The 27,887-nt window shown below is 53.5% G+C and overlaps 1 protein-coding gene across 3 annotated transcripts; it reads left to right on the plus strand.

Moving 5' to 3' along the window:
• The first annotated feature begins 1,625 nt into the window (after positions 1-1,625).
• OGDH (oxoglutarate dehydrogenase) lies at positions 1,626-27,874 on the plus strand. 3 transcript variants are annotated; one of them, XM_058042292.1, is made up of 24 exons: positions 1,626-1,696; positions 4,914-5,162; positions 9,753-9,938; positions 10,362-10,452; positions 14,088-14,132; positions 16,502-16,617; positions 17,720-17,874; positions 18,277-18,423; positions 18,880-18,970; positions 19,842-20,021; positions 21,047-21,175; positions 21,723-21,902; positions 22,060-22,212; positions 23,343-23,445; positions 23,654-23,782; positions 24,687-24,837; positions 24,932-25,059; positions 25,147-25,325; positions 25,462-25,533; positions 26,040-26,162; positions 26,698-26,770; positions 27,155-27,318; positions 27,421-27,575; positions 27,659-27,874. In XM_058042292.1, the coding sequence occupies exons 2-24, from the start codon at positions 4,941-4,943 to the stop codon at positions 27,777-27,779; spliced, it is 3,093 nt and encodes a 1,030-aa protein (XP_057898275.1). In that variant the 5' UTR covers positions 1,626-1,696; positions 4,914-4,940; the 3' UTR covers positions 27,780-27,874. The 3 variants fall into 3 exon arrangements, with proteins under 3 accessions (XP_057898275.1, XP_057898277.1, XP_057898276.1); XM_058042294.1 differs by lacking the exon at positions 14,088-14,132; XM_058042293.1 differs by lacking the exons at positions 10,362-10,452; positions 14,088-14,132 and adding an exon at positions 10,571-10,673.
• The last annotated feature ends 13 nt before the right edge of the window (positions 27,875-27,887 follow it).

Consider the following 27,887-nt stretch of genomic DNA (forward strand, 5'->3'; position numbering starts at 1 on the left):
GCTCCAGGGCTGGTGTGTGGGGCAGAGAGCGGAGGGGTGTTTGGCGTTGATGTGTGGGGCCTGTGACCATGTGCTGATCTGCCATTTGGTTGACACAGCAGGGAGTTGGAGTCAGAGCCAGCTCCGACCCCAGTCCCAGCGCCAGCCCCAGCCCAGCTGTGACAACACTGTCACCGTCAGGGCCGGGGACTGTGGGTGTCCCGGACGTGGCCGGTGATGCAAGCGCTGCCTCTCCACCATTTCCCCACAGCTTCCTCCCGTACTGCCCAGACACCTGGTGCCACGGCCAGCTGTGCCTCCTCTGTCACCCCTCTTGTCCGCACTGCCCCAACATCAGTGGGTGCAGGACCCTGCTGAAATAAATAGGGAAGGAGATCTTTCTCCTTTTTAATGCCTTTATTAAAAATCAGCTCGGGTGGGGAGAACTGACAGATTGCGCTCAGACCACTGCTGCTCCCAGGAGTGGCACGGAGGAGGAAGAAGAGTGCAGCTGTGTCTGCTGGTCTGCAGGCAGAGCTGAGGCTTCAGAACACCAGAGGAGTCCCAATTTTTGGGTTTGACATTCGAGGTCCTCTTTCTAGCCAACATCTTTTAGGTTAGGGTGAGGGGTAAAAAGGGTCTTAGCGGACACCGGATTCAGTTCCTCACGTCTAGGCATCACTTTGAACTCTTAATTCCACTGTGTCTTGAGTTTTTCCTGCTAGATTTGGTGAGGGGTTTCCTCATTTGCATGCCAACCCCGATGTCCCCTCCTCTTGGTAGTCCCGGGTGCCAAAGGGGGATTACTAACCATCAGGAACAGGTAATTAAAGGAAAACTATTAACAACAGAGGATTACAACATGAAATTATTAACAACAAATAGTTAGAACTCTAATGTGGCAGCAATTGGCTTGTGAACTCTGTAACCTTTAATAAATGGACAACTTTTCTACTCATAACACTGCTGTCCGCTCAGTTTCTTGTGACCTGGGGACATGGCCTTCAGAGACATGGCCTTTAGGGGCCTTCCTCATCCTCACATCCATCCGGTGTGCTGGAGATTGCGCCATGCTGGGAGGGCCGGGGATGTGCGTGGCCAGGCTTGCGTGGACTCGGGCTGTTGCGGTGTTTTCCTGGCACCCGTTTCACTTCCTGAAAGTGCCATCCAGCCCTGCACACTCCCGTGCCCGAGACTGCACCACCATGACTCACTGCCAGGAAATTGCCAGAAAAGCAGAGTTCCCAGAGCACCTCCTGTGCCCTGCTGGGCATCCCACATGGCTGGATATCCCCAAAAGCCTGAGGTGCCCCAGAGCAAGGGGTTCTCCACGATACAGTGGTGGTCCCAGGGCATGGCAGAGGCCCCCAGGGCACGGTTGGGGTCCTGAAGCCATGGTGAGAGTCACCAAGCCGCGATAAGGGCTGAGACCATGAACCACGGTGGGCGTCCCCGGGCCATACAAGGTGTCCTGGCCGTGGTGAGAGTTCCCCGGCCATGCCGGGGGTCCCCGGCCCGTACAGCGGCCCCCGGGCCCGGCCCCCCCCACCACTGCACGCCGGCCGGGGCCGGCGCAGACGCATTGGGCCGGGATCGGAGGGCGTGGCAAAAGGGCCGCGGTGACGCGACGTGCTGACGCAGGGGAGAGGCGGGGCGGGAGCGGCGGTCGGTGCCGCTGTCAGAGCCGGGACCACGAGCGGGGCGTGCGGACACGCCGGTGAGTTCCGCGGCAGGGCCGGACGGTGGGGCCGGACCTAGCCGGGCGGGAGGGCCGGAGCCGGGGCTGCAGCCGGGGCCGCAGCGGGCCGGCGGTCGCGCCGGCGGCCGCGCTGGGCCGGTAGCCCGCGGTCGCGCCCCGGTGTCCTTGGCGCCGCCCGAGCGCCTGGGAGGAGGGGAGCGAGGGGGGCGGGACTGCGGGCAGACGGGCTGCCCTGCGGCCAATGGGAAGGCTCGGCTGTTCTCTTCGGGCCTATAGACGGCGAGGGACGCGGAGCCCGAGCGGCGGCGGCGGGCGCTGATTGAGGGGCGCGGGCGCAGGCGGGCCTGGCGCTCTGTGGGGGGCGGGGGTCCCGCTGCCCCTTCCCGCGCGCCTCACGGCGCCTCACGGCGCCACGGGCCCTCCGCGGGGCCGCTCCGGTCCGTCCACGCACTCGGGAATGCCGCCCGAGCTCGCGGCGCCTCCCGACATCACTGGAGGGCTCTGCTGGGCCGGCCTTGCAGCGGACACGGAGGGTCTGCCCCGGCCCCCGCCCGCTCTGAGGCCCTCGCCTGCCGCGGGCCCGAAGGTGCCCGGTGCTGGATCAGCTGTGTCTACAGCCGGTGGCGCTGGCCCCGCCGCTTCCTGGAAGGTGGAACTTGTGCTGTTTTTAACCTAGAAAGTGTTCCTAAGTCGCAGTCCTTACCAAGCACCCGCCATCTGGGCCGCCGTCCTCATCCCGGCTGCGGGTGGGTCACATTTAGTACTTTAATCTGTTTATTGGCGCACTCCAGCCGTCATCTGTTGTGGGCATTCCTGAGGTGTGACCTTTTGGTGAGGTTTGGGCTGTGGCTGGCTGCCTCTCCATATGCTCCTCAGGCGTCACTCCCAGTGTGACCTTTGCATTCCTGTGTGACCCTGATATCCCTTATCTCAGACTTGGTTTCCTACGTCCTTGCTTCTGGTTCTCTACTTCGATCTAGCTTGCAATCATCCCAGCTCCAAGCTTGCCTGTCTCTGTCCTAGGGTAGAAAGGCTCCTAGTTAACCTTTCCTGCAAGAGACCTTCAAAGAGCAGCTAGTTCTGCTCGCTTTGGGTCAAACTCTGGCATTAACCTCACTGTTTTCCAGAGAGGTCACGGGATGCTGCTGAGTGACAGCATCAAAACTGGATATGAAACTGGAGATGATGATGGTGCTACTTCTGTCCTAAAGCTTTTTCCCTGCCATATGCATGCCTGTGCTCTGGCACTGGATTCAGTTGGCTCTCTGAAATATCATGGAATGCTTTGAGTGGGAAAGGATCTTAAAGATCATCCAGTTCCACCCCCGCCAATTAGCAGAGACACCTTACACTACCCCAGGTTGTTCCAAACCCCATCCACTCTGGCCTTGGACACTTCCAGGGATCCAGGGCAATCTGTACCAGGGTCTCACCACCCTCACAGGGAATAATTTCCTCCCAATATCCCATCTAACCCTGCTCTCTGGCAGTGGGAAGGCATTCCCCCTTGTCCTGTCATTCCAGGCTCTTGTCCCTCCTCAGCTCTCCTGGAGCCCTTTTAGAGACTGCGTGGGTCTCTAAGGACTCCCTGGAGCCTTCTTTTCTCTAGGCTGAACATCCCTGACTTTCTTAGCCTTTCAGAAAAATAACAGTGTGTGTTTTGCTGTGTAGATCTGATGAGGGTGAACTGGGAGAATCCCCAGTGCTGTGGCACTTGTGGTCCTGCACCTGCTGGCCTTTTTTGCCAGGTGTTATTGTGGGCAAGGTGGAAATGACAAGTGGTTCCCTTTATCCTATGGGTAAATCTGTCAAACACTTTGTCTGAATTCAGATGATTCTGGGTCTTCCTCAGGCTCTTTGAACCAAAGTGTTATAGTTTGCAATGGGGAGTCTAGCCCCTGCCATGCTGGGCAGCCAGAGCTACAGAATCAGTGAATATGCTCAGTTGGAAGGGACTCACAAGGATCACCAAGTCCAACTCCTGGCCCTGCACAGGACCATCCCAAGAGTCACACCCTGTGCCTGAGAGCACAGCCTAAATGCTTCTTGAACTCTCAGGCTTTGACCACTCCCCTGGGGGGGCTGTTCCAGTGTCCAAACATCCTCTGAGTGAAGAGCCTTTTTCTAATATCTGACCTAAACCTCCCTTGATGCAGCTCTCGGGCCCTGTTGTTGGTCACTACAGGGGAGAGATCAGTGTCTGAACTAGATTCAGCTGGAAGGCTGGCTAGCAAACTGCTGGCTGTGACAGTGTGTTGTTTTCTCTAGTCCCTTGTGAAATTTCATTTTAATCTGGTGAACCGTGGTAACTGCTTTGCCATTGGGCTGCTGCTCGTTGGACTGGTCTGTGCTATGGAAACCAGCCAGCTAGGTCACCTCTAGCCTTGGGTCCTGCCTCTTGCAGGAGGAGCTGGGTGGAAAGGGCAGCTCCAAGAAGAGTTGCTCCAAGTGCCTGCACTTCCTTCAGGGTGATTTCCAGTGCTTTCCTTGGGCTACTGTGGTTGGTAGGATGTGTGTAAAACACCCTGGCTGACCCCAGGCCTCCCAGTAAATGCCCTGTGGAAAGCTGCAAGGTGGGACCTCTCCAAGGTCTCACACCAGCTCCGGGTTACTTTTCTGAGTTCTCTGAGCAGGGGAGAGCCCCTCGCTGGGTCTTTCACCTGCACTGATGTTCTTGGGTCTGGGCTTTTGAGGAGCAGCAGTCCTTCTTGGAGCCCAGTTCTCAAGTGCTTTGCACTACTCTACCCCTTCATTGCAAGCAATTTTCCCTGTACACAGTTTCTTACTAGCTTTACCCTGGTGCGCATCACAGCAAATTAGGAAGAAAACCTCAGCCAAGCAGAGTGGTCATAGAAAGGAAGCCTAGACCAACCTGGGAAGGAGAGTGATGGAAGAAACTGAAATCAAGAGATGTGGGTGGCTTTGGTGTGCAGTGGCTCATTCGAGGCTGGTGTTGGGTACCCACCAAGCAGATTTGCATTGCACTGTTGTGACAGGGGAGGTGATGGTACCATGCTGCCAGGGATAGGAGAGGCAGACCTGGCCGTGCTGAGTGTACTGAGCAAAAACTGCATTTCCAAGCCATCAGAGACCTCGCTGTGGGACAGGGTGGATGGATTAATGCAAATTAAAAACTGATTCTAAGCTTGATTCTCTGTGCTCGGGTCGGGGGTGGTCTCTGTTCAGTGCTCTCCTGCAGTAATTAATAACCCACTTTTCTGTTCTCCCTCGACAGGAGTTTGCGTGAGGCAACAATACAAAAATGCTTAACTTAAGGACTTGTGCAGCAAAACTGAGGCCGTTGACGGCCTCACAGACTGTAAAGACAATTTCCCAACACAGACCGGCAGCACCCAGGACGTTCCAACAGCTCAGGTGCTACAGTGCACCCGTGGCTGCCGAGCCATTTCTGAGTGGGACTAGTTCAAACTATGTGGAGGAAATGTATTATGCTTGGCTGGAAAATCCCAAAAGTGTACATAAGGTAAGGATCAACCTTGCCAGGACGTCACCTTCACTTCTCTGTGTGTCTGAACAGTGGGTGCAGGTAAGTGCCACCTCTTGAGGAGTAGTGAATTCGTCAGTAGGGGCTGGATGTTTGTGGATGGTCCTTCTGCCTCACTTTGCCCAAAAGAAACAGCAGTGATTCCTGGAGCAAGAAGCAAGAGGAGCTTTTTCTGTTCAAGAGGAAACGCCGTGGGCTTGGGACATGGGCATCATCCTGGATCACAAGCAGATACAAGGAATGGCTTCTGGGAATCCACTTGCTGTATTTTTTCCATCTCTGGTGGCTCATCAAGAGGATTGATTCTGGAGTGGAGGATGGGAAAAAGGGGCATGGAGGGTATTCTCCACATTGTGACTGGTTTCCTTTTTGTCTCAGGCATGGGTGGTATTCTGTGTTGGGGCAGACAAAGCTAAGCTTGGCTTTGAGCTTGTGTGTGTAAAGCCAGATTGCTGATCTATATACTTGGCCCCATTCTGGCCTTGTCTCTTGTGTGGACTCCACCTTGTTCCAGTGACCTGTTTACCAAGATTCCTTCCCAGCTCCTCTCTGCACTACTCTGTCCTCTCTGCACTTCTTGATGGGACCCCTGATGCTGAGCTGCTGTGCTCAGGCTGGGCTTGCAGCTGTTTCTGGTCATGTTGGCTTGCAGGCCATCAGCCTGTGTGCCCTGCCCAGGGGAGGAAAGTCCTACTTCTGTCCTTGATGAGCATTGGCCTCTGTCCTGCCAGGTGGAGGGTCAGATCCTAGGCTGGAGCTCTTGGAAGGAGTCAGGCTGTCACGGGGCCTGGCTGAGGTTTTTCTGTCCCTGTGTAGCACAGAGACCAGCTGCTGTGCTGTGCTGTGCTGTGTCCCACCAGGGAGGAGGGACATGTTCAGCTGGGAAGAGCTGGAGTGTCTTTGCTGTTGTCACCAAAAACCTCTGAGGCTTCCTGCTGGTGCAATGGTCCTAGCTGAGCACACTGAATTCATTTCCTCCATGTACATACCAGGGGTTTAAACTGCAGAACAAGTTCTTGCTTAAAATAGGGAAGATAAAAAGTAGGTTATTTTAGGGCATTTTCTGCATGGAATCCTTTAGCTGAGCTCCGGTTTTCAAGCCCGATGAGCAGAGTTGGATAGTAATAACGGTAAAATAATAAAAATTAGAGAAGAGTGGGAGAAAGAGGAGGTGAAGGCATGGTGGATGGGTGCCAGTGGGCTGCCACAGGGTCAGTCAGTGCTGCTTGCTCCTGGGACTGCTTCCCCTTAAAAGTGGGGACACCATCCTCCTGCCTCCATTTGACCAGCTTGGGTGCTTGGTACAGCCCACACTGTCTCCCCATCCCCTAAGCAACATGATGGGTGCTTCAGGGAAGGTGGCCAAACAGCTGTGGCTGCAGGTGAGTGCTACCTGCATACATCTCAGGTAGGTTCAGCCTCCCTAAGCAGCAGCCTTGGAGTTTGGGTTGAACTGGGTGACAGGGACACAGCTCTCCCTATGGATCTGTACATTAAACAGCCCTTAACACAGACCCTTTAACTTGCCAATGTTTGAGATTTTAAATAGAAAGAGGTTTGATGACCCCATCACCCTCAAAAAACTGAGGGTGCTTGTCTGGGTTGATAAAGGACAAGCAATGCGCATAGCATGAACCCATTGCTTGCTACTTGACTGCCTGCTCTCAGCAAAGATTAAATTTGCCTTACATTTGGTTCAGGATACTCCTCCTCCTCCTGCAGCCTTAAGTTCTGATGTTCATCATCTTCTCCCTGCTGGAGCAGGAGGTGCTGCCAGACCTGCAGACCATACCAAGCAGGGTTGAGGCTTCTGGAGCCTGAGCTGCAGGTGGAAGCAGTGTCCCTTAGTGCCTGCGGTGGATGGGAAATGTCATCCCTCTTCCCTCGTTCTGCATGCCTGACCTCCAAGCTGAGAGACTGGGACATGACAGTATGAGCCCACACCCTTCTTCAGAAGCTGCATTTGGTGGAAGGTGCTGGTTTGGCTTGGTGAGCTGGTTTGGGATTGTTCTCAATAGAGGAGCCTGCCCTGAGCTCCACTCACAGAACTGAGCTCAAGATCCCTCTAAAGCCTAAACTGTCCTGGTGTGTGGCAGGCAGCTGGTTCACCAATCCCACCTTGCCAGTGCATGGAGGAGCACTGGGAAAGCCAGCCCAGGCTAATGCTTTGTGTTGCAGCTGTGGGACTGTCTAAAAATGCCCTGAATCTGGCTCTCTTGTACCCAAAATGTGTATCTATGTATCTTATATCCTGTACGCATCTATACAGGGTATAAAAGTGAGTGGAGCGCTCACAGAGCTGCGCCTCTGGGCCCAGAAAAGCTGCCACTTTTCTGGGCCATGGGCACAGAAAAGTCAAAGGACAATAACCCCATGAATTTATTACTAGTGTTACCTTTGGCAAGTGCTGGATTACGTTCAAAGTTCTCCTTCCCATGATAAAGCAGGATAACTCTGATGGGGCAGCCTCTCCCATGGGAGGTGGGAGCTCCAGAGGCACCTCTGTGCTCCTCAGAAACCCATGGGATAGCCCTTGGACTCTCTTGAATTCACAACCACATCAGCAGGTTGAAAGCTGATGTCTTTATGGCCCTTATCACAGCCTAGCCTGCCCTGTGCCATCCAGACATCATTCTGTGGAGCAATAAAGCACTCAGAGAAAGTGCCACACCTTGTTTGCAGAGTTTAAAGTGAACTTTTCCTTCCAAAACAGAAGCTAATTGCAACTCCAAGAGAAATGAGTGGCAGAAGGGAGAAGGTTATAAAGGCAACATCCCTGGCTCCGTCCCTGTTCCCATCACCCCCCTCTGATGTTGTCAGGTGCTCCTTTTCTCTTGCCTGTCTTTATTTGCCAGTACATGAACCAACCTTAAACTGTGGAGCAAAGTCTCCAGCCAGGTTCCTCTCCATCCCAAGGGCACAGAGCCCATCCCTGGGTGCTTGTCCCTCCGTTTGCAGGAGCTGATGGCTTTGGGGGCACCCAGGAGCTCTGTGAGCCTGTGGAAGGAACAAAAAGCAAGTCTTCCTCTTTTCCCACTGGAATTTCCTTTAGCAGTCAGAACAGGGTTGGTGTTTTCTGTCTTCCTTTTTTTTTCCCCTTGGGGGAGTGATTGTTTATCAGTAACAGTGTCAAAATGTTCCAGATCTTATTTATGTTCCTTTAGCATGACCTGTTTCTAAATTTATTCACCTTGTGCAGTCATGTGATGAGACAATGGGATGTTTGGGTAAATTGGGACTGGAAATACCTTCCTGGGGCATGTGATGGGTGCTGCAACCGGAGGAGCTCCGGGGGGAGCAGCAGTGCTGGGGTGACTCCAGCAAAGGGCAGATTTTCAGTCCTTTCCACCCTGCTTCCAGGGGACTAAAACTGTTTTCTGCCCCAAACAACCCCTGATTTGAGGGCACTTTTCTGCTTGATTTAAACTCTCTGGGGATGGCTGGGCTTTGTGCATCTCTGATTGCCAAGGCTGTATTTGGTGCCCTCCAAGGTGCAGAATGCCAAGCTCCCAGTTGGTGGAGAGACCCTTGGGCTGAAGCCAGCATGCAAATCCCACAGTATTTGTTTGCTGTAGTAGCTTCCTGGGTCTGTGCTGGCACACAGCTGCTGTTCTGCTGTGCCCTCATCCTTTGCCATCATTTAGTGGCACATGAGATGAGGCATACACCTGATGGGAGGATGTGCGTTGGATTTAGTTTGGCCAGGCTCTCTCCTTCCCCAGATCTGTTGGTGCTTCTACAAGGAGACTGGTTAACTTGAGTTTGGCCTGGGATACTTCCAGACTTTTCAGACAGCGCTGGAAAAGTATGGCAGTACACCAGGTCTGTCCAGGGCTTTTTTCCCAGTGTTCTGATTTGTTTTCTTAACACCTAGAAGTGCCCATCTGCAAAGGGAACAGGAGCAGAGGAGGCAACTGCCTTGTTCTGGGCATGGGAGAGCTGGTATGGGAGTACCTCTGTAGTGCTATCATTGGTGTCACCAAAAGGATGGGGGAAAATTGAAGAAGAGATAGAAAAATAAAACATTGCTGGTTGGGGGCTGAACAAGACAGCTTATGCTGGGATTTAGGTCTCTGGCCATTCAGATCATGAAAAGAGGAAGAGGTGTACTTGATTACAAGGCAGAAATACTTTTCAGAAAATATTGGGGTATTTAGAGAGCAGTGGCCTCCTCTGAGGAGATGGAAATGGGCTGGGAGTCCGGGATGGGGCTTGCTGCTCAGAGCAGTGGTTCCAAGAGCAGAGCCAAGGGATGGGGTGTCACTCTGTCCTGTCCTGGTGCTACTGCCAAGGGAGGGGTGGCTCTGGTGTTGGCCTCATGCCTAAAGAAATAATCCAGATAGATGGGAAGTGGGATAGTGATGCAGCTGGAATAGTCGAAGAGCTTGCTCTTTTGTTCAAGGCAGGTGGGTGCTTTCAGCAGCAGCTGCATGGAGATGAGGTACAGAGGAGAGGCAGTTCTGTCCCCTGCTTTGGCAGTGAAGTGGAGACCTCTGTAACCTTGGCTGGAGGAGGTGTTTGGACTGCAAGTGAAGACCCTGGTCATCTCTCTTCTTTCCTTTTTCCTAGTCATGGGACATCTTTTTTCGCAACGCCAATGCTGGAGCTGCTCCAGGCACTGCTTACCAAAGCCCCCCTCCGCTGACCAGCCTCTCCACCCTGTCCCAAGCCCAGTCCCTGGTTCAGGCACAGCCTAACGTGGATAAACTGGTGGAGGACCATCTTGCAGTGCAATCTCTCATCAGGGCATATCAGGTAAGGGGACTTTGTGCCGAGGAGGGTCACGTACTTTGCAGAGGGGCTTGCAGGGGCTGAGGTGGGTGGGAGTTAGTGCGAATGATGCACATGTTTGCATGGAGAGCACGCAGGATAGGAGCTGGGCTGCCTCATAGGAGCAGCTGATCTGTTGGGGCAGAAGCTCAGCTGATGCTTTATTGGCCAATAGGAAGATTAAAGCTATTGTCATCCAAACAGGGTGGCAGGGAGGGGGAGCTCGTCTCCACACTGGGTGGTTTGCTGCTGTCTGGAATGCTGCCCCAGTGCCATGGGCTCCTGCCATGCTTAGCAGTGGCGTGGAGCACCCACCCTGCTTCCCTCTGTTGCTGACAGAACTTCCAAGGAAAGGAATGTCTCTTCAGTTAACTTGTTTTATTGATTAATCTGTGTTGTTGCTTCCAGGTCAGGGGTCACCACATTGCAAAGCTTGATCCTCTCGGCATTAGTTGTGTAAATTTTGATGATGCGCCAGTAACTGTTTCTCCAAACGTCGGTGAGAATTACTCTGCAAATTAATTCTAATGTAATTTAACTTTTTTACCCCTCCCTTCTTTTGTTTTTCTCTCCTTCTTGGTTCCTGTTCTCCTTTCCATTCCTGATGCATTTCATAGATTCGAGGGCATCATGTAGCACAACTCGATCCACTGGGCATCTTGGATGCAGATCTGGACTCCTCCCTTCCAGCCGATATTATCACATCCACAGACAAACTGGGTGAGGGCTTTGAGAGCAGTTGGTGCTGCATTGCTTGAGCTCCCCTCTCTTTCACAGCTTCGTAGGTAGATTGCTTCACAGGCCAGGGGTCTGAAGTTTCCTTAGTAATGATCACTCTAAAATTGTGGTTGCTGGTAGCAGCAGCAGTGCAGTCTTGCCACCCTCCGGCTGTCACTCCAGCACTCAGCTCATGTTTCTTCAACCAGTACCACCAATCAGTGTTATCACTGATCTTGCTCACCCAGAAGCAAAAACCCAGAAGGGCTGGAAGCAATTGCATCTTCTAGAAATGCAAAGCAGAGAGGTTTTTTGTTGGTGAGAGCTAGAGGTCTGTTCTCTCAGCTCCTCTTGCTGCCCTTGGGGACCCTCAGAGCTGGGGGTGAATATTCTGGGTTCATCTCTGCAGGGCTGAGGCTGCCCTCCTGAACTTCTAGCTTGCCCCAGCATCTGTAAATCCTTTAATTGCCTTTCATCCAAGATGGAGCTATGAGTCCCTACTGGTGATCATAACAAGGAAGCTTTGGGATGCATTCCTGTCCAAGTAGAGAGGTGAAAATTCCAATGTGTTTGAGTGAGAGCTGCATGAGTGTTGTACATAAGTGTGTGTGGTTCCCAGGACTTGAAATCCTGATCTGAAAGTGCTTAAACCCAGCACCTCTCCATGTGCTTTAGAGCCGATTTCTGTAGTTTGCTACCATTCTCCTAGCCAGGATGAGGTTGCTGAACTCTGTCACCTCGCTGGTGCTTCCCAGGGTGGTTCCCTGGCACTCCAAGTGCTCCAGAGGCATGCTCATGCTCCTAACGTAGAGTAGAGCAGCAGTGATGATTACTAACCTTGCCAATGGACACAGCCAATCAGAATGCACGGTGCATGTAAACCTTCTTGATTCCTTATTCATCTGCCAGCACAGGGACACCAGCCCTGGATCTGCTGGACCTTCGGACAGGATTACATGTACCAGGAGCGGTAGGGAAGGGATTAGGTTTTGGTTGGACCAGTTCCCTGGATGATGAGGAAGCTGCTTCATCCCATAGTTTGGACTCTGACATGCTTCTCTGGAAGACCAACCCTTGGATGAACCTCAGGAGCCATCCAGCTCCAGCTGGGAGTGTGTCCTGTGCCTCTTGCCATTTTGATGGCAAGAGGTGGGGAGATGATTGCTGTGAACCCAGCTGTGGGAGAAGACACGTGCTCATAGTTAGCATTGTGAGGAAAGCAGGAAGACTTTTTAGGTGAACTTAAAGCCACTCACCATGGCTGTGTAACTCAGTTGTTACGGTGTACAGCTGTAACAACATCTGAGGGAAGCAGTCCAGGCTCCATTTTTCCTGCTTCTCCAGGGTGAGTTGCCACAAGCCAAGCAGTATGTCCCAGTGTGGCTCACAGTCAAGCATTCAGGTGTAGATAGTCCATAGGCATTTGCTGGAAGGAACCTCAGCATGGGATCTCTTGTGTAAGAGCAAGCCCTTAAGCTTAATCTCTGTTCCTTTGTAGCTTTCATATTAAAATGAAAGCCACAAAGGAACAGTGGGTAGCGGTGTTGATTTGCTTCCCAGGAATCCATGAATTCATAGAAATAATGAGTCCTGGGAACAAGATATAATGGTGGCAGCTGCCAGCTCATGCTGGGGTTGTGTCTCATGGTAGAACCCCATACTCATGTGGCTAGATCTCGGCAAAAGACTTTGTTTAACTTGCTATAAGTATTATTTATGCTGAGTAGATTTTCCCTTGATATTCTTGGAAAACCTCATCTAGTCAATCCTAGCTGTAACTGAGTGAACTTAGCTTGCAAATAGTGTTCAGGAAGTGGGGAAGGAGCTGTGGTGATGCAGAAGACAGAACTCTAGCTGGGCCTAAGGTTGGGTGTTGCCTGCTTGTGGCAGAAAAAGCCAATATCTAAGCAGATCCTGCTGTCTTTTTGCTTTGAAGGAATGGGTAGCACTTGACAGGGTGGTTAATAACAGGACTGGTTTGGTTTTGAAACTTGGAAACAATCTTGTTTCTTCTTTCAGAACAGCAAAGTCCTTTAAAGGTCAGCTTTTGTGGTGTGATCACAGTTGCCAACAGTTTAAGTGGCAGTGCTGTGATTCAAATGAGTTGGATGGTTAATCTCAGAAATTGATCCTTCTTCTCAACTGCCTTTTGTTTAGCAACTGGTTTGGCTCTGGTTTGGAAGCTCTCTTTGGATTAAGCAGTGTGATATCTGGGGAAAATGTCAGAGGGAGAAAACCTGCCCAGGGCTACTCAGTCTGAGCAGTGGTGGGGCCACTCCTTGGAGTGGAATTGGAGCCACCCAATTCCCCTTTCTCTTGTCTTTTCTATTTAAAAAAAACCAAGTAATCTCATCCTGGTCTTTCACTGCAGCTGGTCTGGCATGGTAAGTGTGTAAAACAAGGACAGGATGACTACAGGAACTCAGTATGACCCTGAAAATGGAAAGAAAGAAGCACACTGAAATCTGGATGGTGTATGGAAGGCTGTGTGTGTCTAAGTGTCTGTCTGTCTGTCTTCTCCCCATGGAAGACAGCTGCCTCTGCCTCATGCCAAGGGGAATTGATGGAAATCTTCCTCCAGCTCAGGAAGAGATAGGCGAGCCCCTGCACGGACCTGGGCTTGAGGTCCTCCCACCTTCCTTTTCCCCATTTTGGGAAAGTGTCTGATTTTCCCTGCTGACCCAAATGACAAGTGTTTCCAAGGCCTTTTTGTAACCTAGGTGAGATTGAGGCCCTTGGATCACCTAACCTAGCTGGGCAGGCAGCTCTGGTGCTGCATGTTTGCCCACTGTTGCAGCGTGCTGGCACTCCTGCCTGCACCAAGCATGCTCCAGAGAGGCGGATGTGCATGCCTGCTCTGTCGCTGTCTTCCTTAAGAACTGCCTGCTTGTCAACACCCCAGTCTCCTCCTCTGTGCAAAGGCAGCATCCTTAACTCCGTGGGTTGACCTTGAAATCCTCCCAGTAGCATGAGCAGAGCAAACCCTCTGGAGCAGGTGTTGGTGGGAGGCAGCTCCCAGCTTCTGCAGAGGGTCCCACTCCCTGTGATGCAGCTTGGCAGGATGCTTTCGGTCGTGGCAAATGAAGATGCCAGGCCACCCTCTCTTCCATCAAGGTGCAAGAGGAGAGATCTCAAACCATGCAGCTCAACTACTCCCCAGTGTCTGATACCCCCTTCCCCTCCTGCTCCTCTCTCCTCTCATCAGACTTCCCACCAAGATTCCTTTTCTGCCTAGTGTATAGTCATCCTCCATCCCTGCCCTTTTGCCTCTGACGGATTTTGCCTGTATTTTAAATACTGTATTTTTTTGACTTGTGCTTTCCATGACTAGTTTTCACAGTTCCAGATTTTTTACTAACTTTGACTGCATCTCTCTGTCTTCTCCCTTTCTGCATTCCCCCTCCCTGCCCTCCCCAGACCTCGCAGTGTTCAAGGAGCGGCTGAGAGTGTTAACAGTAGGAGGTATGCAATTAATGAGCCCTTAACCCTCTGGAGTGCAGGACTTTCTTTGAATAGGTTATTCTGGGCTTGAACTGAGCTGGTAAAGTGGACCCCTCCCGTCTCCCACCACTCCTGAATTTTGTGGCATGTTTAATTTTTAATTTCTACTCAAAGTCTTGATGTAGGTGTGTGGTTAGTGACACTTTGTCTAGTATAAATCCTCAGTTTGAGCCTTTCTGGCCTTTTCTATACTGTGTTTGCATGCCTGGCTTGCTAGAGTATGTTTTGTTATGAATAATAATTTTACAAGGCCTCAATCTCCCTCATTGGTTCAAGACTCCTAAAAATCCAAGCTGTCTTCTGCTGGTTTTGTCGCAGGGAAAATTTGGCAGCTCATCTCTTGTCTTCCTCCATCTGATGGTGTTGCTGCCTATAAATACCAAGTGTTGTCAGAGCTGTCAGGCTGCAGCAAAGAAGAAGCAAAGATGCTTAGATGTCCTAAAACTCCTTGTAAAATCTGATACTCCCCAAAGTGTGCCAGAGTGTCTTCAAAGCATCACAGCAGAACAAGCCAAAGCCCTGTGGTGCATGTCTGCAAGCTTCAGCAAATTACTGAGGATTCCCTGGAACCCTTCAACAGGCAGTTTGTGTGGGATGCTCCTTGCTGCCTCTCTCTGGGATTTCTGTTTGAATGGGAACCAAAGAGAAACCTCAGAGACATGGGGCCAAAGTCTCGACTCCTGTCTCGTTCAGTGCTCCTAGGCATATCTCCGGAGCAGAGCTGCTGGGGCCTGGCTTCATTCCCTCTCCTGGGACTCCAGTGTCCCAGGAGCAGAGGGGATGAACAGCAGTGGCAGCCAGGAATGTGTTTCACGTTTCTGGACTTGCCCCTCAAGGCTTCACAGGAATGAGCCATGACCAGCTCTGTCATCATGGAATCACAAACTGGCTTAGGCTGGAAAGGGCCTTTCATACTGCCCAGTCCCCTAGACCAGGTTGCTCTCCAAGCCTGGCATTGAACACTTACAGGGATTGGCTGTCTGCAGCTCACTGTCCATTCCTGACCAGACAGCAAGGGATAGACTTTTAACATGAAGTTCAAGGAAGGGGCCAGCTCAGGAGGGGCCAGTTTTTGCCTCCCATTCCCCCGAGGAAGGTGGGTTACACTGCTCTGCCATGCTTGGATGGTGTTCTCCATCCCCACTTTAAAGGAACAGGTCCTCTAAAAGCTCCCTCTCTAAAATCTGGGGTCCTGGGCTGGTTTGGAGGAAGCTGGGAGGAGTGGTATGTGTGTCTACTGCAGCTCCTGCCCTGGGGTTAGGAAACACCTTGGGACCAGGCCCGGTTGGGAGTGCAGGAGGGATGAGCAGGAGCCTGAAAAAGGGCTGTAGACCGACTCCTTCATCCACGTTCCTGCTTCAGAAGGGTCACGGGACTCTCCAGTTCCTGGACCTGCTTCTGCCTTTCTGCATTGGTTTAGCAAGGTCAGCACTGTCCCTCCTCTTCTGTGCCTCAGTTTCCCCAGAGACAACCATGAGCTTCAGTGGGTAGAGAGGCACCTCTGATGGCTTTGGGGTACAGCGGGACTCACCTGCAGCCCTAAATCCCAACCTCCAGTTCTTGAGGCCTGCTTGGCTCCTCTCCAGGCCCAGCTCATCTCCCCACAGCCCCATACCATGAGTAGGAGCTGCCTCCAAATCATCATTTGCCAGCACCAGAGGGTGGAGGTTTGCTGGGCAGAGCTGGGCAAAAGCTCTAATTAAAAAGCTGTTGGTTGGGGTGAAAGGGTACCTGCGCAGCCGAACCCCTGAGTGGCTGCTGGCCACCCTGCTCCTGGGTTGAGCTATTCAGGAGAGTCCATCAGAGCTCTGTTGCCTGTTCTCTTTCTTGCTTCTCTGTCTCTCCCTCCTTGGGGTTTTGTCTGTTTGGTTGTGTCTGTTTTAACTGTTTCCTTCTCTGCGTTGACTCTCCCTTTTTAATTCCTGTCACATGCCGACACCTCTGGTGTGCTCAGTGACTCCTCAATTCCTGTTTCTTTTCTCTCACCTTTGTTATAATTTGTTGCGTGTTTTTTGTGTTCTTGGGGCTCCAAGCTCCCTGACTCACCGTGGATTTTAATTGCCCATTTCCATGCGTATACATTGCTTTGTGGTTCATTTCCTGCGGTGCCTTCTGTAATAATTCATTGTTTGGTGTTCAATGTCTTTTTGTTTAATTATGGCTTGGTTTTTATCCATATAAACCTCCTTCATGTTTATTATTTTTTTATGCTGCTTTTTTTTGTCCCTTCCCCACTTCTCCCAAATGTACCTGGTCCCTGTGTGACGGTATCCACGTCCCTCTTCCTTCCTTCTTTCTCTTGCTTCTCCCACCCGTGACAAATCCTGCAGGCTTTTATGGTCTGGATGAATCTGACCTCGACAAAGTTTTCCACTTGCCCACAACCACTTTCATCGGGGGAAATGAATCGGCTCTTCCACTCCGGGAAATCATCCGTCGGCTGGAGGTGAGAAGGGCAGGGGTCTCACCAGGTCTGTGTGCAGCCAGGGGCTGGGGCAGAGCAGTTGTCTTTGGAAAGTCCTGGGTCAGCCTGCACATTTCAAGATTTTCAGTTTGGGAACTGCTTCTCAGCACTCGCCCCACTCACAAGAGTCTCCTCGAGTAACCTGCTTAGCTGTGATTGTCTCCAGCTTTCTGCTGCATTGCAGCAACGCACTTGGTTTGCCTAAGGTGGAGCAAGCCCCAGGCAACTGGATACTGCCTTTTTTGAAACCTCTCCAGCTATGCTTTCCAGTTTGAAGCAGCAGCTGGTGCTTGCAGAGCACAGGAGTGGGCTGGAGGCCAGTGATCCCCTCTTCAGGCACTGCAGCAGTGTTGCTGTCCTGCATGGGTGTCCTTCAGAGGGTCTTGGTGCAGGTTTGAGACCCCTGGGGCTGGGACTTCCAGCTCATACAGCCAGTTCCCCTTTTCTGCCAAATTTCATCCCCTCCTGTGCTTGGACTGATCTCAAGCAGCTCTCAGGCACACTGCTCAGATGGTCTCTGCTGAGACTAGTTGATCTTAGGAGAAGCAAAACTTTGCCAACATCTTAGGCCATCTGCAGGAATGGGCTCCTCATTGTGGGAGGACCTTCTGATTCTCCCCTGCCCTGTGATATGGGATTTTGGACTGCTCACATGGTGGTGCCATGGAGAGGGAAAATCTCTCCTCTGAGGTGGCTGTAAAGGATTTGAGGGACTGATTGTGGGCCCCTCCAGGAAGGGGAATTAAACAGCTTGATGCTGGGTCATGTGCTGGCCTGCAGCATCCTGGAACATGTCCTGCTACATCCCTTTTCCTGGGAATACAACTCAAACAAGGCTCCTAAAGTGGGGCTGTTGCAGGGCTGGCAGCTGGGTTCCCCCAGGACCCCCTCCAGCTGCCAGGCGTGAGGGTCGATGTCTCTGCTGGCACAGAAAGGCTCTTTGGCTGAAAGGGTGAAGGGGGAAATGAAGAGCCCTTGGCCCTGTGATCCAGTGGGGCTACAAGTGCCAGTCCTTTGGGGGTTTGAGGTGCTGAAGCCCTGGCTGTTGCTTGATGGCCCCTCCTTTCCCTCCCTGTTGGAGCAGATGGCATACTGCCAGCACATTGGCGTGGAGTTCATGTTCATCAATGACCTGGAGCAGTGCCAGTGGATCCGGCAGAAGTTTGAGACCCCAGGCATCATGCAGTTCACCAATGAAGAGAAGCGCACGCTGCTGGCCAGGCTGGTCCGCTCCACCAGGTACCCTGGGAGGGCTTCACCTTCTCCATGTCTTCCCCAGGAGGTTTGCTCCCAGCCAGAGTGATGCAGTCACCAGCTGAGTCACATCTTGACATCATCTGTCGCCTTTGTGAGCAGGTTGACGCCACTGAGCTGCCAGTCTGGCAGGCTCAGGTGCTGGCAAACAGCCTGAAAATGTGGATGATCCTGAAAGAAAAGGTCTAAAAATAAGGATTAAGTGCAGCATGGTGTTGGAGTGGGGGGAAATGGCCAGCTGAACTCTGTGGGAAGACACTGAAGTGACTGTTGTGTGCTGCATGGTACCAGCTTGAGCATCAGCCGGTGCTGTGGCTCCCTTGGTGCAGTCCCTGTCCGTTCCCTGGTTTCTGCCCTCAGTGATCCCTCCCTCCCTTTGCCTCTTAGGTTTGAGGAGTTCCTCCATCGGAAATGGTCTTCAGAGAAGCGTTTTGGTCTGGAGGGATGCGAAGTGCTGATCCCAGCCTTAAAGACCATTATTGATAAGTCAAGTGAGAAGGGAGTGGATTATGTGATCATGGGAATGCCCCACAGGTAACCTTGCCTCTAGCCATGGTGCTGCCTGGTGCGGGTAGAAGGTGGGGGGATGCTGCTGGGGTTTGCTACTGGAGGGCACACTGGTTTCTACCATCACCAAATTGATCTTGGTTAGTGATGAACCTCAGCTGGAGAGGTCAGGCCTTGGCTGCTCTCTGCTCATCAGGATCTTTCCGGCTTAGTAAATTCATTTGGAGAGTGGTGGTGGCTTGAGGTCAGACCTGGAATCATGCTGGAATTCCAGCACCTACCCACTCTGGGGCATCTCAGCAAGTATGTAGGATGTGGTGTTGGCCAAACCATCCCTGTGCTGAGGGATCTTCAGACTCCTCCTGGTTTGTCCCTGTATCTGGGTGACCCCACAGCCATCACAGGAGGTGTGGCTTGTGGCAGTGGGGGTTGTAGATCACCATCAGCACTTAATGGCTGTAAGCTGTGGCCTTGCTTTTGCAGGGGACGCCTGAATGTTCTTGCCAACGTGATCAGGAAAGAGCTGGAGCAGATCTTCTGCCAGTTCGACTCCAAGCTGGAGGCTGCTGATGAGGTGAGCTTCTCTCCTGCCTGCAGCAGGCTGCTGCTGCCTGCCCCTGAGCACTCCCCAGGGGCTGTGGCTGGATTGTGCCATTGCTTCTGGTGTCACTCAGTGGCACCGGTGTTGCATGGATTTCCACGTTGCGAGCACACCTGGGTCATGGGAGCCTTTGTAGAGCTGCCAGTGCTGGTCTGTCCTTGCCTGTCCTCGGGGTGACATGTGCCATTGTCTCCAGCACAAACTTGGCTCTTGGCAGCTCTCCAGGGCATGAAGCAGCCTTGGGGTGTTTGCTTGGGGTGGCCAGGAGCAGAAGTTTATTTGTGCCCCTGGTCCCCATCTGGGGTTCTAAAGCAGCTCCAAAAGCAGCTCTGTCACTGCAATAAACTCATGCTCCAAAGCTTCTGCATCATAAGCTGGGATGATTTGGTTTTTGGGAAGCTGGGCTGGATGGATCCTGCCATGACCTTCAGTGGGATTTCAAGGTGAGAAAGCAGCAGCTTGGGGCCTCGAGGTGCCCTGATGGGCTGCCTGGCTGCATATTGGGAATGGTGCATGGCCATGCTGCTGCAGTGTGGGTAGAGCTCAGGCAGGCGTTACCTGTTATTCAGGGTCTTTGCCCAACCTACCACACTTGCTTCATCCCCCACACCTTCAGCTGTGTTTCGATGGGCTGGGTGCATGTCTGAAGTTGGCAGTGGTTTGGCACCTGGCACAGGCTTTCCTCGGTGCCAGTTCAGCTCCTGCAGTGAGTGCCTGCTGCACTGTGGCAGTACCTGCAAAAAATGCCTCCCTCTTCCAGCCTTGAGGTCAGCACTCCTCTGTCTCCTTCCATGCCCCAAAAACCACTCATGCCCTGGGGTGACTCTCTTGTCCCCTCCACCAGGGCTCTGGTGATGTGAAGTACCACCTGGGAATGTACCACCGGCGGATTAACCGCGTCACTGACAGGAACATCACCCTTTCCTTGGTGGCAAATCCTTCTCATTTGGAAGCAGCTGATCCTGTTGTTCAAGGCAAGACTAAGGCAGAGCAGTTTTACTGTGGGGACACGGAGGGGAAGAAGGTGAGTGCTGCTCAGATGTGTGTAATGACGTGGCCGAGGCTGGATGGATTTTGGTGGAGACAGGCTGGTGGGAAAGTGAAGTAACTTGTCTGCTTTGTGTTTGATGTGCCACTTCCCCTGCTGTCACTCTGACTTTGCTCCTCATCCTTCCCTTCTGTTTTTGGAGATAACTTTGGGAGGGGCTTGCCCACCCTAGGTTCCCATTGCTGCTTTCTTCATCTCTGAACTGAGCCGGGCTATGGGCACAGCAAATGCACAACCCCTGACTGGGAGACAGGGACATGAGGGGAACCCCAAGGCAATGCAGGCACCACACCTTGGAGGGCTTGGCAGCAGGATCTCAGTGTGACTAGACATAACCATTCCTGGGACTGGGAAAGTTGGAACTGGCAACAGAAGGCAGTTCTCCATACCCCGGTGGGAAGGGGCTGTGGGGAGCTGTTTGCTGTGTGATTCATTGCAGACCTGTCTCCAATCCTAAGAAGTGGAAGAGTGAGATCCAAAGTGCTTCCCTCCCTCCTACACCCCAGGCGCTGGATATAAATAGACTGATCCTGTCCTTGCCTGGCAGGCGGTGTCCTTAGCCAGCCCCTGGGATGGTGACAAAATAACATCAGTGGCCCTGGGGCTTCTGGGCTGAAAGTGTGAGAGAGCAGGGCTTCTTTTCTTCTTCCCCCAGTGAGAAAAAGGCTTTGCTTTGGGGTGTATGTATTTGGGAATGGGATTGCTGCCCAGCTGGGGCATACTGGGTATTGTTTTGCTGTCTGCTCAGGGTGCCCCAAATGTGTTGCCCTTGCTGAGGGGTGGGGAGCTGGGAGCTGGTGGCCACAGTCTCTGCCCAGTGGTGTGTCAGCTATGGCTGACTCCCCTCCCATCCCCTGGGAAAGCACTGGGTGTGTTAATGAGCAGCTCTATGTCCTTTCTGGGACATAAAGGTGAAAACTCATGGGGAGGAGAGCTGGGCCCTTTCCTGGTGGTGTCCTGCTCTCTGTCCCTGATGACCACCACGGCTTCCCCTCTCCCAGGTGATGTCCATCCTCCTGCATGGAGATGCTGCATTTGCAGGGCAGGGCATTGTGTACGAGACATTTCACCTGAGCGACCTTCCCTCCTACACCACCCACGGCACTGTCCATGTTGTGGTCAACAACCAGGTGAGGAGCAAACACCCTGTGCCTGTGGGTCCCTGGCAGAGCTGTTGTTGCAGGCTCTGGGGCAGGGAGTAGCTAGAACCAGCAGCAGCTGTTTTCCTGCCAGTGTTTGTGGTAGGAGCCCTAACCTGGGGTCAGCAGGGGGTACTTCTCACCCAGCTGCTCAACAGCAGCAGCTTTTGAGCCCAGTCTGGTGCAGAGGTGATACAACCTGATGCTCAGTGTGTGAGTCTGACAGGGCTGATCCTGTCTACTGCGACAGAAACCAGAGATGTTTCACTGGGACCAGCGTGTCCCCACAGCTGCAGCAGGTACCCAGATGTGCCACTGTGTCCAGACACAGCAGACAGGCAGCTTGTGCATCTGCAGCCCAGCTGCAGCAGCTGAGCTGCCCTTGGAGCTGTGTGACAAGTTTCCTGGGACACCAAAGCAGCTGTCTCATGCTGAGCCAGCTATGATACCAGTGTTCAAAGAAGGAGCTCATATGAAAGCTGTATCCTAAATGCAGTTGTTACCACTGTGGTTATCCGTCTGCCCTCACTTGCTACAGATTGGCTTCACGACAGACCCGCGGATGGCGCGCTCCTCGCCGTACCCCACGGACGTGGCGCGCGTGGTCAACGCGCCCATCTTCCATGTAAACGCCGACGACCCCGAGGCCGTGGTCTACGTGTGCAACGTGGCAGCAGAATGGCGAAGCACCTTCCACAAGGACGTGGTGGTGGATTTGGTAAGGAATGTGGCACAAGTGCTGAAGCTGGGACTCAGCCAGGGGTGTGCTTGGGTGCCTCCTGGGCTATTTGGGACCCTCCCTCACGTGGCCTAGGTAGCTCCCAAGTGCTTTTGGAGCGGGAGATCACAGGCAGGCATCTTTCCTTTCCTGGCAGGTTTGTTACAGGCGCAACGGGCACAATGAGATGGATGAACCTATGTTCACGCAGCCCCTGATGTACAAACAGATCCGGAAACAGAAGCCAGTGTTGCAGAAATATGCAGAGCTGCTGATTTCCCAGGGGGTGGTAAATCAGCCGGAGTATGAGGTACCATCTGCGGGGCCTGAAAGGGGAAAACTGCTAGTGGCATCTCCAGGGAAAACTACTTATGTGGTTCAGACCTGGTTGTGAAGGCCCACGTGGGCCTACGAGAACCACGTTCTTGTGCTTGTAACCTAAAGGTGGCAGAGCTGTGCTGGAGTTATATTGAAGTGAAGGGAGACGACCATCTGATTGATGAGCATCGAACTCCGATTTATTGATCAATCAGCCACTTTATATAACAGTGTTAATTAACTTCATGCATATTGCAAAATGCAAGCTCACGATAGGTTAACAGAGAAAACTCTAACCACTCCTTTTGTTTTACAATACCTATGATTGTTTATTAAAAACAGGACTAGTGTTCCCACTGTGATATGAAAAGTTCCCAAAACTTCCATATCTGTTCCCAGGAAGCTATCTTTTCCCAGAGAGCCCAAGGACAGAGTGTTTTGCTTGTTATGGGAAGACTGTCTGAGAACCTTATTGTTTATAAAGTGATGCTTGAGAGAGCCTAATTGTTTATAGAATCAAGCCTGGGAACTGCTTTACAACTACCTTTTACTTTTCTCTCAACTGTATGCCTTCATGGCCTTTTTCTTTAAGCCATGCTTGAACCAGACTCTCCACAGGGTTGGGTGTGCGCTGCAGACCTGGCAGCAATGGAGTTCAGAGCCAAGGCTTGTCTTTGAACTGTGCCAGCTCTGAAAAGTGCAGGAACATCTAGTTCAAGGTTCACCCTGTGATCAGTGTGGAACAGGTGATGCAGCTCTGGGCCACTGCAGGCAGGTCCCAGTGCTCAGGATTGCTGTGGCCACGGGTATCTGGGGCAGATCCTGTCCTGGTTCTGCTGCTTGGGCAGCTCATGACGCAGAGGTTCCACCAGCCCTGCTTGCCCTGGCACCACCTTTCAGCATCAGTAGGGTTGGACAGCTCTGAGCATAGCAGATCTATGCCTTGGGGTACAGGGCTGTGGCTGTGCTCTCTGAGGCTGACTGCACAGCTTTGGGACTTCTATGACGGGGACCACCTCTGCCTTCCAGCACCCTTGCAAGCTTACCAAGGTCCTCAGGCTCAACACCCTCATTTGGAGATCCCCCATTAATGTTTTTCTGCCTCTTGTTTCTGCCTTTCAGGAGGAAATTGCCAAGTACGATAAGATTTGTGAAGAGGCCCATGCCAGATCCAAGGATGAGAAGATCTTGCACATCAAGCACTGGCTGGACTCACCTTGGCCAGGTAAGGCAGTAGCGGTGATTGGGAGGCCAGAGCAAGGCACCCGGCCTATCTAGATCCATGGCAGAGATTTTCTAGTAAGCCACCCCACAGGGGAGGTTAGAGGTGCTCTTCCCGTTCCTGGTGTCCCTACTTCTGCTTGAGGGTGTCCGTGTCCTGGGGTCTTCCCACAGATCTGGCACACCTGATGGTGTTTCTCCTTCTCTGACAGGTTTCTTCACTTTGGATGGGCAGCCCCGGAGCATGACCTGCCCTTCCACTGGCCTCAATGAAGAGGACCTGACACACATTGGCCAAGTGGCCAGCTCGGTGCCAGTGGAGGATTTCACTATCCATGGAGGTAGGAGCTTGTGAAAGCTGTGCCAGACCTGGGCATTTGTTCCAGAGAGCTGTGAGATAGGGCTGAGATGTGGCCTGGAAGGTAGGGACATACTGGACTGCTTCAATATGGGTGGGCGGCGGGTCAAGGGTGGGGATCCTCCCCCTGGGTGCTGCATTCTTGAGACACTGCCTGGAGCTTTGGGGGCCCCAGAACAAAACCTGGACCTGTTAGAGCAGGTCCAGAGGAGGCCTTGAAAATGATACCAGTGCTGAAGCCCCTGTGCAGGAGTTCCTAGATAGCTGAATATGTCTAGCCTGAAGGAAAGAAGGCTCCAGGGAGACCTTAGAGACCCTTCCAGTGCCTAAAGGAGTTTGCAGAGAGATGGAGAGGCACTTTGCACCAGGAGTATGGAGTGACAAGACAAGTGGGAATGGTTTCCCACTGCCAGAGGGCAGTGTTAGATGGGATATTGGGAAGGAATTCTTCCCTGTGAGTGTGGTGAGGCCCTGGCACAAGTTTCCCAGGGAAGATGTGGCTGCCCTGGAATTGTTCAAGGCCTGGCTGGACAGGGCTTGGAGCAACTTGGTCTACTGGAAGATGTCCCTTGTAGTGCAAGAAATCCCTATGGCAGGGGTTGGGCTGGATGATCTTTAGGGTTCCCTCTCACCCAGACTCTTACAAGAACTTGTTCATGAGGGAGCTGTGGGTAAGGGAAGTGAACCAAGGAACAGCTCTTCTTTGGAGCTGATCCTTCCCTGCAGCTCTGCTTTCTTCATCCATGATTCATGCCTCCAGAAGAGGTGAATCCATTCCTCTGCCCATGGCACTGTCACTCTGTCAGTCTGTGGGCTGGTTGTGGAGCAGAGCTGGTGTCCCTGGAGCTCTGTCCTGTGCTGGCTGTGAACCAGCTCTGTCCTGGCAGGTCTGAGCCGTATTCTGAAAACCCGTGGGGAGATGGTGAAGAACCGGACCGTGGACTGGGCCCTGGCAGAGTATATGGCATTTGGCTCCCTGCTCAAAGAGGGCATCCACATCCGCCTGAGTGGCCAGGATGTTGAGAGGGGGACATTTAGGTAAAGCCCTGCTTTGGAGGCTGTAAAGGCAATTCCACCCCTTCTGGGAGGGATCCAAAGGCTGATGATGAAGTTACTCTTCTCCCTTTTCCAGCCATCGCCACCATGTCCTGCATGATCAGAATGTGGACAAGAGGACCTGTATCCCCATGAACCACCTCTGGCCCAACCAGGCTCCCTACACTGTCTGCAACAGCTCCCTGTCAGAGTACGGTGTCTTGGGTGAGTGAGTAGGTCTGTGCTCATTGCCCAGGGTGAGGCCGCTCTGGAAGGGTAACCCAGCCCTCTCACTGCTCTTCCATTCCTCAGGATTTGAGCTGGGCTTTGCCATGGCCAGTCCCAATGCCCTGGTGCTTTGGGAAGCCCAGTTTGGGGATTTCCACAACACTGCTCAATGCATCATCGACCAGTTCATCTGTCCCGGGCAGGCCAAGTGGGTCAGGCAGAATGGCATTGTCCTGCTGCTCCCCCACGGCATGGAGGGCATGGTAAGGACTCCTCTGGCTCACCCCGAGGTGAAACCCTGCACAGCAGTGGCGCTGCTCATGATGTGGCAGTGCCTTACTTGGAGTTCTCATGCTTGCCTTGGCCTGCAATGACCATCCCCCTTCTTGGTCCCCGTAGGGTCCCGAGCACTCCTCAGCCCGCCCAGAGCGATTCCTGCAGATGTGCAACGATGATCCCGATGTGTTCCCTGTGAGTGGTGGCCCCCATGGTGGTGTGGTGCTCAGCCTGGCCCTCCTGTGCCCCGGACTGGGCTCGGTAGAGGGCAGCAACACCCGTGTGGACTTAGCACAGTGGGAACTAATGGCAGGAGGCTTAGGATGCCTTGGTCTCGTGCTGGCCGGAGGGTTTGGGGAAAGGATCTGAACCTGGTGCCCAGGCTGCACCTCCACGGAACCTGGGGCCATGGCATAGTCCAGGGGAGAGGTGGCTCTGAAAGTGGAATGAGAGGGGGTTGCTGGCCACCCCCATGGCCAGACTAAGGTGGAAGGCACAGCCCTGGAGCCTCTCCCAGATCTCTGTGGGTCTCTGTGCTCGGGAGAGTGAGGGAAGGGAGGGAGGGAGGGAGGGAGGGAGGGAGATAGGGAGGGAGGGAGGGAGGGAGGGCTGGGGCCTACTCTTCTGCCTGCTGCTGGAGCCACAAGGCCAAGAGGTACTTGTGTTTCCTGAAATCCCCTCACCCGTGCTGGCCAAGGCAGAAGCTGGATGACTTTGATGTGCGTCAGCTCTATGAGTGCAATTGGATTGTCGTGAACTGCTCCACTCCAGCCAACTTCTTCCACGTCCTGCGGCGCCAGATCCTCCTGCCCTTCCGCAAACCGGTCAGTGCCAGCAGCTCCGTGCCCAGCTTGGTGCCCAGGCAGGGCACTGTGCTCCTGCCGGGTGTTTCCCTGGACTGGGACTGGGCTGGGGGCAGCTTCTTCCTGCACCTTGGGCAGCTGGCTGCTGCCTGGCCAAGGACCTCATGGTGCTCAGGACTGGCTTGGCACTTGATGTGCAGCTGCTGTCTCGTGTGGGCTGCAAGGGCTGTGTCCCCTTCCCAAACTCCACGGGGAGGTCAAGGCTGTTGGAGCCAACAGACACTGCTACATACCTACCTCAGCCAGTTCCAGTCAGCTCCAGCCATGGGACAGGCAGGTCCCTGGTAGCCCCTCTGCCTCTTCCCCATGGGACATCCCGACTGGGATGGTTGGTGCTGTCGGGAATGGATGCCCAATCTGGCAGAGCACTGCAGCTGAGTGAGAAGCAAACCTCTGGCAGCTGCTCCCTTGCTCAGGATGGCCAGGGGAGGGCAGACAGGGGAGGTGTTTCTGGCAGGGCTGACCGCCTTGCTCTGCCTCTTCTTCTCCACTCCAGCTGATAATCTTCACTCCAAAGTCGCTGCTGCGCCACCCCGAAGCCCGCTCCAGCTTTGATGACATGCTGCCAGGTACAAGAAGTACAGAGCTGCCTGTGTGCCCCCCATGCTGCTCCGCAGAGTGAAGGGCAGGAGTCTGTGGCCTTGGGTAAAGCCTGCCTGACTGCAGCCGCCCCATGCTGGAGGCTGGCTGAGTGAGGCCATGGCCTTCTCCTTGGCACATCAGAGCCTCATTAGGACTGAGCCTGCCACCCTTGGGAGACTTGGCTCCGTGGGGCTTCCTCCATGGGAAGGGATTTGACAGCCCCAAGTGGCACGCGATGGTTTGTGGTGGGAGTTGTTCCTGGGTGAACTGACTCTGCCTCTCAGGGTCCTGGCAGGGGCTGGCATGGGATTTGGGTGCAGTGGCTGCTGGCACAGTGCTGTGGCTCAGGGTGCTGTTCTCTTTCTTGGCAGGCACCCACTTCCTCCGTGTCATCCCCGACAGTGGCCCTGCAGCCCAGAACCCCGAGCAGGTGAAGCGGGTGCTGTTCTGCACCGGCAAGGTGTACTATGACCTGACCCGCGAGCGCAAGGCCCGGCAGATGGAGGCCGATGTGGCCATCACCAGGGTGGAGCAGGTGAGCAGCGTCCTGCCAGCACCGTGCCTGCGGGCTGGGGGTTCTGCAGCCCCTGAGACACTGCCCCACATCTCCTGTGACACCACTCTCTGCCCCCCGCAGCTCTCCCCGTTCCCCTTTGACCTCCTCCAGCGGGAAGCCCAGAAATACCCAGCTGCCGAGCTGGTGTGGTGCCAGGAGGAGCACAAGAACCAGGGTTACTATGACTATGTCAAACCCCGCCTTCGCACCACCATCAACCGTGCAAAGCCTGTCTGGTAAGGATGCAGGGGCTGGCTCAGAGGCTGGGAGGGAGCTGGTCGGTACAAACCCTTCTCACGGCTCACCTTCTCCCTGGCAGGTATGCAGGGCGGGAGCCAGCAGCTGCCCCTGCCACTGGCAATAAGAAAACCCACCTGACAGAGCTGCAGCGGCTCCTCGACACGGCCTTCAACCTCGATGCCTTCAAGGACCTGGCCTGAGCGCCGGCGCGGCATAGCATGCTCCTCTGTCTGTCTGTCCGTCTCTCTGTCCTTCGCTCGCCTCCCCCCCTCAACTACAGATCTTGTCAACCCCATACTGGTGCCTCG

Source organism: Melospiza georgiana, chromosome 31 (assembly GCF_028018845.1).
Source record: "Melospiza georgiana isolate bMelGeo1 chromosome 31, bMelGeo1.pri, whole genome shotgun sequence".
Classification (NCBI taxonomy): Eukaryota; Metazoa; Chordata; class Aves; order Passeriformes; family Passerellidae; genus Melospiza; species Melospiza georgiana.